At 44.0% G+C, this 14,671-nt stretch overlaps 2 protein-coding genes across 4 annotated transcripts in view; one reads left to right on the top strand and one right to left on the bottom strand.

Annotated features, from left to right (window-relative positions):
- EVA1C (eva-1 homolog C) overlaps positions 1 to 3,594 on the top strand; it is a 30,692-nt gene extending 27,098 nt beyond the window's left edge. Inside the window, exons 6-8 of one of the 2 annotated variants that reach the window (XM_057385974.1) lie at positions 1,368 to 1,439; positions 2,074 to 2,166; positions 3,024 to 3,594. In XM_057385974.1, coding sequence (XP_057241957.1) covers positions 1,368 to 1,439; positions 2,074 to 2,166; positions 3,024 to 3,433 — 575 coding nt within the window. In that variant the 3' untranslated portion in view covers positions 3,434 to 3,594. The remainder of the gene's footprint in view (positions 1 to 1,367; positions 1,440 to 2,073; positions 2,167 to 3,023) is intronic. The other variant, XM_057385976.1, reaches the window with a different exon arrangement.
- A 3,208-nt stretch (positions 3,595 to 6,802) lies between these two features.
- CFAP298 (cilia and flagella associated protein 298) lies at positions 6,803 to 14,669 on the bottom strand. 2 transcript variants are annotated; one of them, XM_057385980.1, is made up of 7 exons: positions 14,307 to 14,668; positions 13,121 to 13,288; positions 11,882 to 11,949; positions 10,193 to 10,351; positions 9,731 to 9,862; positions 8,344 to 8,439; positions 6,805 to 8,253 (listed from the first exon to the last, which is right to left on the bottom strand). In XM_057385980.1, exons 1-7 carry the CDS (start codon positions 14,443 to 14,445, stop codon positions 8,143 to 8,145), a joined length of 873 nt encoding a protein of 290 aa, XP_057241963.1. In that variant the 5' UTR covers positions 14,446 to 14,668; the 3' UTR covers positions 6,805 to 8,142. The 2 variants fall into 2 exon arrangements, with proteins under 2 accessions (XP_057241964.1, XP_057241963.1); XM_057385981.1 differs by lacking the exon at positions 10,193 to 10,351 and having other exon boundaries at positions 6,803 to 8,253; positions 14,307 to 14,669.
- Between the last annotated feature and the right edge of the window lie 2 nt (positions 14,670 to 14,671).

Here is a 14,671-nt window from a genome sequence, read left to right as displayed (position 1 = left end):
ARCAGCCAGAGGCTCTTTCTTTCTATGCCATTTTGAGTGAAATGTTCCCCTACAATAAATACTTGAATGGTGTAGAGAAAAAGAGCATGCAAAGCCCTGGGAAGTTCCCCTTGGGAGGGGAGTTGGAGGAACATCAGCACAAGTGATGGACTCCCAGGCCATGTGACAGGAGCTTCAGGTCCCACATCGGCATTGGAGATGGTACATCCTTCAAGGATGTTGCTCACAACACAGGCACATTGTTCAGAACARTCAGGCCCGCAAACGTAATCTGCAGGCTGGAAACAATCCTGTGCCCTATGTGCCCCATACAGCAAGGAAAATATTCTGCTGCTGAAAAACAGCTATGAATTACAATAGGGTACAAGGCAAAATAGAAATGGGCTTATTTACCCCTGTATCTGTTGGACTTCCACTGCAAACAGGAGCTAAGAGTTCCAAAAGTATTCCTTCATCAGGAAAGGAAACAGCTCTGACTTTGAGCCCGCAAAGAAAGAAAGTTCTGCTCAGAAAGAAGTGCTATTTTTAGTTGTTTTCCAAATGAAAACTATGCTAAGCTGCAAACTTCAGTCTCCTCTGTTCCATTTAACTCACTCGACACTATTTTTTGGCAAATGTTTCTATATGGGATAAAGGTGAGCTTCATACTTGAAATGTCTTCCTTCTCCACCCCCCATCAGTCTGACAATCAATCAATCTGCCTTCGCATACTACAGGAACAGGTGCCAAGGTCTGAATGTCTGAAGGGCCTATTCATCCATCACAAAATATGTGAACTCTCAATGTCTGTACAATGCACCTGCTTGTAGTTCTTTTAATTATTTGAAGACTGTGAACACTTATCAAGGGAATAAAGTAATGAAATGAGAAAGACGCAGTTCATCTATTCCCATCCACCCCACCTTCCTCCTCAGCAACTGTCCGTCTCAGAAGCTTCATAAATGACATCACACAAGATTTATCTTAGATTAATTACAGAGAATTAACTTCATCCAAACCTAGCATGTAGATGCAACTTAGCATCTGGCTGTAGCCCAGTTTATGCTGGATTTAGAGGCCAATTTTGTCTCCATCCACTGGCTGGCACACCCTTGAAGAGTTGAAAACAAGGAGCAGGTTGCCAGGCTGTATGGAGCTGCACTGATGTTCCTGGAGCAAGCTGGTGTATGAATCCAGTCACAAGCACAGAGCGGCCCTGACTTTGCAAGAACCATTAAGGTTGAAAAAAATCTACAAGATGGTGTCCAACCTTCAATACCACTATCAAAAACCTGTTAATAAACCCAGGGTTACTAGTGGGATTTGTAGTTAATTGGGGARAGGGTTCCTAAAAGTTACAGAACACAATTTGTCTTTTGTCTTTGCAGTTCCTAAATTTATCCTCACGGCTGTCAACCCCTTGGTCCCCAATAACAAGTCTTCCGTCAAACAGAACRATGGTATGCATCACCACTGGAAGAGGGCTTGGGATGAGGTAGCAGAAATCATGCTGAAAGAGCTGCTCTTGCCACTGGAGAGCAGGGGGACAGACTGCGAGTGGGATGAGAGCACAGTGCTGCAGTCACAGCAGCGCTGCAGGCAGAGTGACCTGCCCAGCCAGACCAGAGCCAGTGTGCTGGGAAAAGTGAAATTGTACTTGTTTCAGGGTGGAGAATCTTGCCAACCCATGCTCTTCTCCAAGGCCACCAAGTTAAGGACGAGGCTGATGTCTGTCTGCTGTCCCCAGTAACAGGAGCGCATGGCATGGTTGAGCTGGGAAGGGCATTGGAGAACTATGAAGCTTCATAAAGCAAAATCATTTCACAAATCCCACTGGGAATAGGCACAAGGGATTTCGCTTGGCAATAGACTCTTCTAAACGAACTTGTCMTTTTCTAGATGTTTGATATTTTCAGCAATTTATTAATTATACTTTATTTAACTTAGCAACCATTGTTTGGTYGAGTGTTCTGCAGCTCCTTCAGCACAGCACTGGCCTGCCTGTGTTTTGGGTAGACTTGTTAGCTGGAGAGTTACTGGGTGAACACCAATTTAGTAGCCTCATTGAATTTACTTTACCTCTTCATGTCACAGGTGTYGACCTTGATCCAAGGGAATCGAGACTTCCAAAGACAGATGGAACTATTGTTAGCTCTAACTACTTGGCTACATTTGCATACATTAGAGGTACGAAAATGAGATTGAGATTGTTTGGCTCATTAGGTTGTGGCATTTTGGGAAAAGGATGATCAACTCCAAAGGTTACAACTAAGTAATCCCCATGTTTATGGTAATGATATTATTACAATATAATCACAGTCTTGTGGATGGGACAATCCCATCATAATCGATATTTAGGGAACTTTTCCTATCTTGAAGGATCCAAACTCCCTTAGSAACTACAGCCAAAATATTTTTAAATTAATATTTTCAATGGGGAGTGTTGGTTGTTCAGTAGCTTTGAAAACCTGGCTCCAGCCTCTGAAAGCACTGGAGGCATCCGTCTCTGGATATTTGTGGGTTGCATAAATACACGGATCATCAAGGAGTAGTGAAAAAAAAAAAGAAAAAAGCCATCCCAAACCCAGCCATCTCTGCTGTGAAAAGAAGCAGGTTTTGTGACTTAGGAACACTAAGTGTGAAAGAAGAATAGTGCTTCCTACTGAGCCTGGCCTGGAGATGCTGCCAAGGCCCTGCGGAGCCCCGAGTAGTTCTTCTGATGCCCCCTGTTTGTGAGGGAAAGACCCATTTTCGCAGGATGGCTGCAAAACCAAAAAAAAGGTGTGCAGAGATCTGGAAGATGGTTGATAACAGCAGTGAGCTGCTCATAAAGGGATGGGATCATATTGTTATTTTACAATGTTATAACCCGGCTGGATTTTTGCCTGGCAGTTTGGAGAGACAGAGCTCACAGGGTCGGGCTGTGAGCGTCGGGAGGTTTGGGTGCCTTATGGGTACGGAATGCTGTGAGAATGGCAGCTGGAGCTTTGTAACCAGCCTTGGCAGTTTGTAAAGTGATTAAACCCTGGTTTTCTTGCCTGCAGATCACCCTGAAAGAGCCGCTCTCCTGTTTGTGTCCAGTGTTTGTATGGGATTAATCCTCACACTGTGTACCTTGGTGATCCGTGTGTCATGTGCCACTGACATCCGGAAACTGCACAGGAAGAGGGATCAGCTGGTGCCAGAGGGTGCCAGAGCCTACCAGAACAGTGAACAGGAGGAGGAGGAGGAGGAGGAGGAGGAGGAGGGGGAGGATTCCTCCCTTTCGAACACGCAGGATGAGGCAGATGGACTTTACAGACCTTCTTACTCAGGTTATAACTCAGCAGAGGCAGTGGAACTGGCCGAAAGGATTGAGCGCAGGGAGCAGATCATACAGGAAATCTGGATGAACAGTGGTTTGGATATGACACCTCCTAGAAACATGAATACATTTTATATTAATGAACAATAAATGGCTTATTTTGGATGACGCCCTATCAGTTTTTTTAAAARAAAAAAAAAAAAAAGAATGTACCTTCTGTGAAGGAGCATTTGTATCAGTGAATATAATTATTTGTAAAATAAAAAGAAATATATGCAATAAAAAGAGTTTCATACCCTTGACTGTCTACAAATCCTTCTGTGAAAAACACTCTATAGTCTTAACTCCTGCTACAGATTACTTTTCACTGTAATTTGGGATCAACTGCCAAATRCATGTTTAGGAATATTAAAAAAGGTGGAAAACATTTAAACAGATATATTCAACCATGAAAACAGACCTGCCCAAGATGTGTGCCTGCTGYTACCTGTGCTGGCAAATCTGTATACGTTGCCACACGCTAAGAACAATTTACTTAAGGGAAACATTGGGTTCATTTTTCTGATCTTAGAGCAAGGTTAAAGCCAGCACTTGAATGCAGGTCATATTCAGGATTTTTTATCAGTTTGCAATCTTCACTTGAAAACAGTTAGACTAGTCAGATTTGGTTTCAGTTGGACAGAAAATTAAATCAGTAATGTATCTAAGCTGAAACCACAAGAGCCTTCCTGTCTTAAAAATGTCTCCAATATTTTAACTGCTGCCCATGGGGAATTTACTGAACAAAAGGAGGAAAAATGTCACTTCCTATTGGTCATACTTCATGGGTTCATTGTGCTTCCCCACACAGACGCTGTGTGTCCAGGTAAAGCGAAGTAGTATGRAAAACGTGGAAAGAAAACGGTGACATGACTTGTCATTTCCTACTGATACACAGTTCAATTAAGCCTGGAAAAACTTTAAAGGGAGGAAGGGAGCTTGCTCAGATGACTAAGGCACAATCCTGTACTCAACTGGAAAAATCTCACCAGCAATTAGCATCCTATCAGCGGAAGGAAGAGAGGCTAAGGAGATGGACAGAGGGTTGAGGTCATCTGGAGCAYTTGGAAATGGCAGGAGAGGTCTGGCACAGCCCAAGAGCCTGGTTGCATTCCTGCTCTCCCCTTTCCAGTAGGAAGTTGTCATAGCTTGTGCCATGCATGATATTGATTAATATGTTTTGGTCTGGAGAAGCCCATGCCTTGGTCCTGAGGGTGGAAAAAGGCAAGGTTGCTTTTGGAGAGGGCACTGGGCCAGAGCTGGCTCCTTCCTCCTGACTCATAGGGCAGGTGCCACCCATTTCCCAGTCAGATACACAGGGACCCCAACAATTCCCCCTGCTGACAGGCTATACTAGAGAAGAAATCCTGATCCTCTTCCTTTTACTGGAGCGGGCTGGGCTCTGACCTGCACAGCTGAGGTCAGGGGCTCCAGGGGGCCCTGCTCTGGTGAATTCTCCAAAACTCTTGAGTCCTGGTGAAACTCTCTCCTGTAGAGCCTGGGGCCCATAGCTCAGGTGATCTCCAGCTGATTATTTTGGGGAAGCTATCTGTCTGGCAGTTAATGCTCACAGTCACTAAAATTAGTGCATTTTCTTCCCTCATTTTTTATTGGGAAGCCCTGAAGGGGTTTCAGGCCAGAGGCTGGCATCCTAACAACAGCTGGGAGTTATCTTTCCTTCAGACTTCACTTTACTCAAGACAAGGTAAAGTCAGTGTGCCGTAGGGGTGACCCACTGCACAACACCTGGTCCAACCAAGGATGAGACTCCACAACCTTTCCAGACAACCTGTGCCAGTGCTCAGCCACTCCCACAGTGACAAATTGTTCCCTCATGTTCAGAGGGACMGCCCTGGGTTCCACTTTGTGCCCATTGCCTTTGCCCCTACCACTGGGCACAGGGGTCCTTTCCCTGTTTCATTCACTTCATCCACACATCTATCCATCTGATACCCCTCCTTGGGATTCTCAGCTGAAACCAGGGTCTTCATTCCTGGTGACAAAACTGCAGTGGCAGCAGATTAGCATCTGCAGTGGCAGCAGATTAGCATCTTGCAACTTAGAAGCGAATTCCTTCCTTGGGGCAAAACTGCGAAATGCTTCACTTTTCCCAACTCCCAGTCCTCTCCTTGCTTTCACAACCTTGGAGGAAAAACACCTTTTGTATTGAAATAGTGCTTTAGCAGACTTGATCCCCTCCCACTTTTCCTCCCTGCCTGCTACCACAAGCTGCCTGTGGACAGTAAAACATGCCTGCAGGTGCCTGAGAAGCAGCTGCTTCCCAAGATGGAGCATCTCACAGCCACTGGGAATGTGTAAAGTGCAGTGCTTAATAATACATGCCTGTTTAAATGGATCCTCAAACATAGTCACAAACCCCGTCCAAATCCCCACTTCAGGAGCAACTYAGCAGGGCAGGGGAAGCAGCTTTTGCTCCAGACTGGGAGGTCAGGCTTCACTCAGGATCTCTGACTAAACTATTTATAGTCTGAGTTTGGGTTGCTATTTTATTCTTTTTGCATAAACTTTCCAGGTCTTATTTGGGAAAGCTGTTAATTAGTGGTTCACCTCATTCCCAAATGTTCACTGTTCACAGCAGTCTGAAAATCAGATTGAAGATAAGCATGGAAGAAACTGATAAACAAGACATTAAATTATTTTGATCTTTCTGAAACAACACTCTCTGCAGAAAAAGTATCCAGCAGAGAAAAGAAAAAATTAGTGAGGTATGCACTTAGCTGCCCCAAGTGCTGAAAAAAGCAGCATCTGAAGTGCCATAACCAAATTTTACTCCCTCTCCAGGCTGAGGGTTGATGCATCCAYGGGGTGCTACGGCACAGCAGCAGCAATGCTATGGGAAGGACACTTAGGACTGGTAGTGGGATGGACTCTCAGCAGTAAAATCCCTGCAATTGCCCAGAAGAGCAGCCTAAGGAGAAAATACTGCCAAGGAGAGCTTGCAAGTTTGGACAATTTGGTTCATGCCCCACACACAGCTGTGGGAATGACACACATCTGGAAATCAGAAGACCCACCATCAACATCCGAACTTGCTGGAAGGCAACGTGCAATGTYGAGCAGGGCTCTTTGACCTTCCCATTCCTGCCTTGAAAACAGTCCCGAGTTTGTCACCAGGAACCCTGGGTGAGGTTGCAAAATGCAATAARTAAAACTTTCCGAATCCTGAGGCAGAGAGAGGAGCAATGTGGGAAAGCAAAACCATGAAAAGGAGAAAAGGAATGAAACCAGGTGTGGAAACCATGTCCATTCATCAGAATGGTGATATGACCAGAAAATAAACATTTTAGCAATGTTCTGATGCGTGCCTGCTTTGAGAGAGAATGGATTTTCTGTCTGGAAGGGCATGGCTGCTCTCAAACTTCCAGAAATAAGTGATTTAAAAGAAAGACAAAATGCTTTTGCAAGTTTGCAAACCCACATGTGGTGTTCCTATCTCTATCTCCTTAATAATTAAATACATATAGGCTTTCCTGGGTTCTTGTACATTTTAATCTTTTTTTCAGTAAGTTCATTCCATTTCAGCCATAATAGATGAATCCAGCAGATCCACAAACTGTTGTGAGAACTCCAAAGAAGCATTGATGCTGTGGAACGTTTACTCAGCTAAAGAAAAAAACAGCACCTATTACAGCAGAGAGCAGCAGTCAAAGGGGTGCAGAATCTGTGTTAAATGCTTCCTATGCCTGCTTTTTCCTTGCTTTCAGAGAGGAAATCAGAATATTRTAAGTCCCAGAACACTGATTTTTCTCTAAGGAAGTGGTAGAACAAAGTGTTTTGTTAAAAACCTTTTTTTTGCCATGTAGAAATAATTCCAAATAAATTTTAAATAAATAATATTTGAAGTTCTGCAACTCAGAAATGCTGACTTTTCTTTTTGTAAAAAGTCATGTTACTGTGAAGTTGAGATTCAAGAAAAACTAGCAGACACCAAACTTTGCTAAAAGTAAAAAAAAACAGTGATTGAAGTAAAATCACCATTAATAGTTCATTGAATGGCATTAATTGTCTTTTCCACATCCAATCCTCAAGCTGCAAGTTCAGCAGACACCTGACTTCCAACTTGGTCTGTCTCTCTTCAACCATTGTAATACCGAAAATGATGKTTTTTTTACTTCCATCTTAAGAGATATGGTCCTATTAAACCTGGTTTTATTTATCTAATCTGTCTGCAAATTATACTTATTTTTGTATTCAAGTTTCTGTCAACCTTTATATAGCAACAATAAAAACTAAACCAAAGAATGAAAATGAGGCACTCTACAAGGATGTTACTTGCGCTTATGCAAAAATATTTTCTTTAAACAATTAAGAGGTTAACTCATTGCAAAATGACAGTTAGGAAATAGCTATGCTGGAATGCAAACAAGTACATAAAAACATTAATTTTTCCTGGATTMGCCTATTATTAGCCTATAATTTATTTCTTATAAAATAAATTACCTTCTASAGAGCACACTAGCTAATAGTAATGCAAGAATGAGAAGAGAGTATAAAGACCACTCTGAACACCACGAAACATTCCAGTGYATATTTACTAGATCTCTTATCTATGAAATAGATTGACATTTCCATATTCAAGTTAAAGTTTCTAATAAAATACCAAACTTAAAGAGAATTGATTCAACTCTTTGCAGAGAAAAGTGCTGCTGCAGTCACAGAGAAATATGAATATTTATTGAACACCTAAGGCCAACAGAAGTGACAATTTCAGCTGCTGTTGGAAGAACCTACCACACACAACACAACTTGCTGCAAACAAGAGCATCAACTGAGCAGCTTAAGAAGAGGCTTGCAGAGCTTCATCTTGGACCCCATTTGATGTCTTTTACACCGTGAAATTGCCTTTTCAGAGCATGGTTGTCTGCCCACTCCGCATTTAGAAACGAGTCATCATCCTCCTCCTCCAGTTTCTGTGGCAGAGAGGGGAAGGAGGTGGTGAGGAATGCAGCCTGCGTTCTGTCRGAGCAGCTCAGCTCTTGGGCACTAAAAAGAATACTTACCTTCAGCTCCTCCTGCTTCCTGTAGTAGTACAGCATCATCTCTTTTTGYTCCTCATGACTGATTACAGGCTCCCGCCCCGGAGCCCCTTGTCCTTTCTGGAAGGGAAATGGTAAATGTTACTGATGATATTTGCGATACAAAAGAGATGCTGCAACACAAAGACATCTAAAACCTTTCTCTGGACAACTAAATTGCYCAAATTTAATAAGGTCCCTCAGGACAGGACAATAAATTGCTGCTGCATTCACAGAATCCCAGCATGGCTTGGGTTGGATGGGACCTTGAAGATCCTTTAATTCCATCCCYYTGCCATGGGCAGGGACACCTTCCACTAGAAGAGGTTGCTCCAAGCCCACTCCAACGCGGTCCTGGACACTTCCAGGCATGGGGTAGCCACAGCTTCTCCRGGCAACCTGTGCCAGGACCTCACCACCCTCACAGAGAAGTGAGGGTTATTTTTCAAGTGATGTCTATTTTTTAATCTCTGTATCTAAATCATGCTGTCAATTTTGTGGACATCAGTGGAAGATGCAGACAGGATTGACTCTACTTAAATTTCCACTCTCAAAGACATAATAAATYTGTTTTAAGGTCACTCTGGATATCTCAGCATGGCCCCATATCTCTGGCTCTCCTGCTAATACAGGCCTCAGGATGGCATAGGAAGTAAAGGCCCCAGTAAAGCAGGGAAGTGATTGAGTTATAAACTACTATGAATAAAAGGAAATTTCTTATCCAGGCAACTGTGCTCCTGGAAGAAATTATGAACAAAAGCAGAAAACAGCTGCTGTCAGAAACTGCAAACACAGCAACTTGCATGGAGATGATGGACGCTTTCGAGAACAAACAGGGTCTTAGGAGGTTTAGGCAGAGAGCAACCCTTGTACCGCTCTGTATTCTTTGAGCAGGTCCTTCAGCCAATYAGACAGCATTCCCGGGAGCCTACACTTCAGTGGCTATTGAGGTGCTACACCATTTTCCAGTGACCCTGAGAGGATAAACGTAATTCTGGTCTTCTAAGTAACAAACACATAAATCACCAACTTACCTCTCAGGGATACACTGCAGAACCTGCAGGTGACAAGATTTGCCATAAAACTTTTCAGTTTGTATTTGGTCTATTCTTAAATACCTCTTTGTTGTACTTCACAAAAATACTATGGAGGAAGTAATAGCAACGACAGTATGGAACTGACAAGGTAAGGAATGAATAATGAAAAACTCAAGAGTATAATACATTCAAAACTTAAAATAGATGYACAGTTTTAAGATGCTCAAGCTGGAATTAATCTAATCCATTTTATACTCCTATGGATGGTTCTCTTCCACAGAGAATAGACAACCAAGGGTGAGGAACTTGTAGAGAAATCTCCCAGCAATACTCACTTTCTGGATCTTGACAATGATGGTTGTTTTCTCATTTTTGCCTACGTAGTCGGAGAGCAACTTTGTTTCTTCCAAGTGCTTTCCTGCCCACCACAGCTGTGCTTCTGACTCTTTTATAACCTCAGTTCCAGCCTGTGACAAAACAAACAAGGCGAAGAGCTGGGGGGTGTTGTTTCTTGCTTTTTTCCCAAAACCAGATTGCTTTTCTGGGAGAAAAAAAAAATCATTCTGGAATTCCTAACACAAAGTGCAATTTTGCACTCTACTTCCACATCTTTCTCCTCACACTCATCCATGGCATTTTTATTTATATTCCATTCAGTCCTGATCTAATATAAACACTTTGGGCAACAAATTCTCCATTTCATAYGGGTGAAAACAACCTTCACCCATAAGATGAAGAACAGCATAGCCCATACTCAATGGAGGGACTACACATAATGGGAATACATTACTGCATACATGAGTTCCTGACAAGTCTTCTTTATCTTCAAACTCCATCCGAATTGGATCATGTGGAGGCAATCCCATTGGATACACAATCATCACAGCCCCCCGGAGCTGCTCCAATGCATCTTTCACCATGTCCATGTTAACACACACATTGGCCTGAACTTGTTTCTGAAATACAGACAGGGATCACTGGCAATTTAAACAAACCTGCAGAAAGGTTTTTCTTTGTGGCCAATTCAAAGGCTCAGTGATGGGATATCTGAGCACAGCTAACAGACTGCACGAAGCTATTAGGAGGGAAAATTTCTTCACTGGCACACTGACTTGGGAGTAAATCTCTCACCTTTGGCCCCTCTGTTTAGCCTGCTTACATGGGGTGGGTGAGGAAGCAAAAAAAATGAGATCTTCACTTGTGCAGGAGATACTGCCTATGGAACACAGGACTCAAATCAGGACGCATATGACCACAGATATCAGACAGGGATGCTTTGGTTCCAAGCACTTGTGATTCATGGACATTATTCAAGACAGCATAATTCAAGTGAGGGATAGAGAAGGGGCTTAAAACTTGAGAAAAAAAATAGAGCACATGTGAGCACAAGTGCAAAGCTTAGCAAATTGCACAGCTCATGCAGAGATCTGTAAGATGGAAGTACTTGAGAACATTCCAAACTCTGCTGCAAGGATAAAGGAGAAATGTGACACATCTTCCACATGGAAGGAAAGAAATAAAAATCTTTCCCTAGGTTTCTTAAGGATTTAGGTTTCTTAAGTTCTATAGCAAGGGAACGTTGCCTCCTCGTGGACATTCCTGATCAGGTAAAAAGGCCAGTACAACCTCTCAGGCACATTTCTTGTTTTTTGTCATTACAAAGCAGTGAACCAAACAAAGCGGTGAACCAAACGATCCTTAACTCCATTCACAAATATGACTAAGTTTGCGTTTCAAAGTCGTACAAAAGCCRAAACACAACACAGAGCACCTACAGATTTGACAATGTGAACGTGAATGCCTGAGAGCACCATCCCATCAGGGCAAATCTCGAGCTTGTCTTTGAACGCAGACACTCAGCAGGACTAAGCGTGAGACAAGTGCTTGTCAAACCAAGGCCTAATCCCTGCCCCATCCCTGGAAGTGTTCAAGGCCAGGCTGGATTGAGCTCTGAGCAACCTAGTCTAGTGCAAGGTGTCTTTGCCCATGGCAGGGGGGTGGGACTGGATGAACTTTAAGATCCCTTCCAAGCCAAAGAATCTGTGATTGATTCTGTAATAATCTAAGAGATTAGATCACATTTTTCAATTAATTCCACATAAGAGTCAAAAAACTTCATTAACTCCAAGAACAGCACAGAACACAGTTAATTTTTCACCAGAAAGCCTGACAAGCATTCACCCGAAGAACACATCAATAGCAAACTGCATGGATAAAACTGAATGTGATTTAATTGTTCCACACAGGCTTGGGTGCCAGCATTCCCTTGGAATTCAGTATCTGATTCCTTAACCTGTTGAACCACTTGCCAAAAGTCTTGAAGAAAATCATTAATCGAAATGTCAGCTTTTATCAGACTATTCACATCACTTCATGGCATTTCTCAACTGTCAGCCCTTGCACTGAAAAAAGTCTGGTTTTATTTATGATGCCCAACTCCACATTACTTATTAGGAAAACCCCACACACCAACTGGGAAAACTTACCTTAGAGATTAATGCCTTGGCTTCCTCTATTGTCTTCTTTATAACTTGCTGCATTTTTTCATTTGGAGCTAAAAGTAAGAGACATATTTCAGTCTACACTTACTGTAAAGAAACCAAACACACAACCTGTCCAGACTCCACTGAGAGCAAATGAAACAGTATTCAATCMTAAAGCAAGAGAACCACTAAGCTGCAGCCTATTCACCAGTTGGTAGTTCATTCCTGTATTTCTTACTAACTTAAGGAACAAAAAGTACTTTGCACAGAACAAATAAACTTACTTTTCCCCAAAGACACGCGACTGGTATTTGCCCCATCCCTGGAAATGTTCCAGGCCAGACTGGACAGGACTAAGGTATAGTGGAAGGTGTCCTCACCCAAGGCAAGAAGAGTAGAACTGGATGAGCTTTAAGGTCCTTTCCAACCCAAACCATTCTGTGATTCCCTAATTCTATGGCCTGGAACTTTATTTGGGACAAAGGTATTCAGCACAAAGCAACAATCACAATCCCAAACCCTCCACAATATAAACTAAGGTTCATTCCCTGCTGGACTGTTGCAGGCTGTACTGGCAGACGTACTTTAACTGGGCACACAAGCTTGCAGTTTTCTGACTTTTTTTCTCAAAKGAAAAATCTCAATCTAACAGCAAAGGTAGTTTTGCAAATACAGTCTACACTTCATATCACASTTATCTATTTTAATTGCTATAAAGAGCCTGTCATCAAAAACAAAAATCCAGCTAATGCATACTCATTCTCAGCTTATTTCCCACTTAAGTGCATCACTTGATGGTATTTGATCTAGCTCACACGTACACACTGTTGAATATACTAACTTGGTCAATAGCTCAAGGCTGTTCTCCCACTTACAAACATATGCTCAGTGAATTTGAGTCCTAGTCAATGAGAAAAAAGGAAAAATATTAGCAAAACAACCTGTAAATGTATGTTGCAGTCCCCAGAGAAAACCAGTTCTCAAGCATACATTTACAAATGGGGAGAGTAAACTAAACTGGAACAATCAAACTTGCTCCTGGTGACTGTTTATTTGCTGAAGAGAGATACTGCTGTTTAAGCTTGTAAACCAGCATTACTCCAGATTCTAACCCAGGACTGAATTCCCGTGTAACTGGCAGTTTGGCTATCTCATTCCAGAATTAGGGATTCGTGGCTCCTTTTTATATTATGGATTGTCTGTGTCTGAAGGGAAAGAAACAAGCATATACATTTGACTTACCAAATCCATTCCTTCGCCCCATTTCATCCTTCCTGAAGACGCTTCCACCACTTGGGACACACTTCTCTGCCCACTCATCCTTTAACTTCAGCTCTTCGATTTGCTCATCTGYCAGTCCTTGCATATTGTAAGGTAAAGAAATACCATGCTCTGCCAGGTCCTCCATCTCTTTAAGAGTGTTTAGAGAACAAGATTTAAAGTCTCTGTTATTACAGTCCATTCACTAAAGCCTTTCACATGAATGTACATGAGGATAAATCTGGCCYCTAGCTTTCAGCTTTTAAACAGGCAAGGAAAGCAAATAAATAAGGAATATAAACACAGATACATATATATGGGTGCTGTAATTACGTTGACATTTATACATTTCACATACACGTGAAACAACAAATGACACATACAGAGATGAAAGCCTGAATGATACTTAGTGGCCAAAAACCTTCGCTTTTTGGTATTTCCCTAGTCAGATTTTTAAAATTTCAGAGCAGCCTCCTTATGGCCTCAGACACCCCACAAACACCACAGCAGGTGCGGGTGGGCTGCACCCCCAGGTCAGACTCGTCTGAGGGCAGCCACACGGTGGGGCAGGAAATGTTTTTTAAAGCTGCCTCGGAAGTGAATTCAGCACTAATTCAGACACATCACTGACACCATTGCACGGCAGAGGATGCACGTGGTGGTCCATACAACTCACACACACATAGGGGCACTGCTGGTCACAAGGGAGTACTTCCCAGTGCCTGAAGGAGGACTTCAGACAAGGGCCTGGAGTGACAGGACAAGGGGGAATGGCTTCAAACTGCCAGACGGCAGGGCCAGACGGCATACTGAGGAGAAATTCTTCCGTGCGAGGGTGCGCAGGCCCTGGCACAGGGTGCCCAGAGAAGCTGTGGCTGCCCCTGGATCCCTGGCAGTGCTCCAGGGCAGGTTGGACAGGGCTTGGAGCACTCTGGGACAGTGGAAGGTGTCCCTGCCCACGGCAGGGGSTGGAATTGCACGAACTTTAAGGTCACTCCCAGACCAAAGCATTCTGCCATTCCCCGACTGAAGCAACCACTACCGGCACACGCAGCGGGAGAGTTAGTTTGCAGCGCTGTGCAGGATCTCCACTAAAACACCAAAGTCGTGCATTCACACGCGGCTGCGGCGCATTCCCGCCGCCCGGGTGGTTCCCCTCAGGCGGTACCTAAGCACAGGCGCTGCACCTTCAGCCGCCCGTTGTGGATGCGGGCGGCGAGCGGCGCCAGCTCGGCCAGGCGGGCGCTGCCCGGCGCCTCCAGCAGAAACTGGCTCTCGCCGCCGCGCTTGACGTGCAGCCGCACCATGACCGGGCCGGGGGCCCCCTCAGCAACGGAGCCGCGTCCCTGGATACCGGCGGCAGGGAGGGACTGGCCGCCGCCGGCGCTTCGGGACGCCCTGAGAGCGCAGCGCGGCCGCTGCCGCCCCCGCTGGCAGCACCGGGATCCCTCGCGATCCCTCGCGATCCGCCGGCACCCTCCGGAACCGCCTCAGCGGCGCCTCCGCCGCTCCCGCCTCAGCGGCGCCTCCGCC

This window comes from Malurus melanocephalus, unplaced genomic scaffold (genome assembly GCF_030028575.1).
Source record: "Malurus melanocephalus ecotype Western Australia unplaced genomic scaffold, MMel_1.1 scaffold_898, whole genome shotgun sequence".
Taxonomy (NCBI): domain Eukaryota; kingdom Metazoa; phylum Chordata; class Aves; order Passeriformes; family Maluridae; genus Malurus; species Malurus melanocephalus.
Note: the sequence above shows the minus strand (reverse complement) of the source record. Positions and strands in the feature narration are given on the sequence as shown.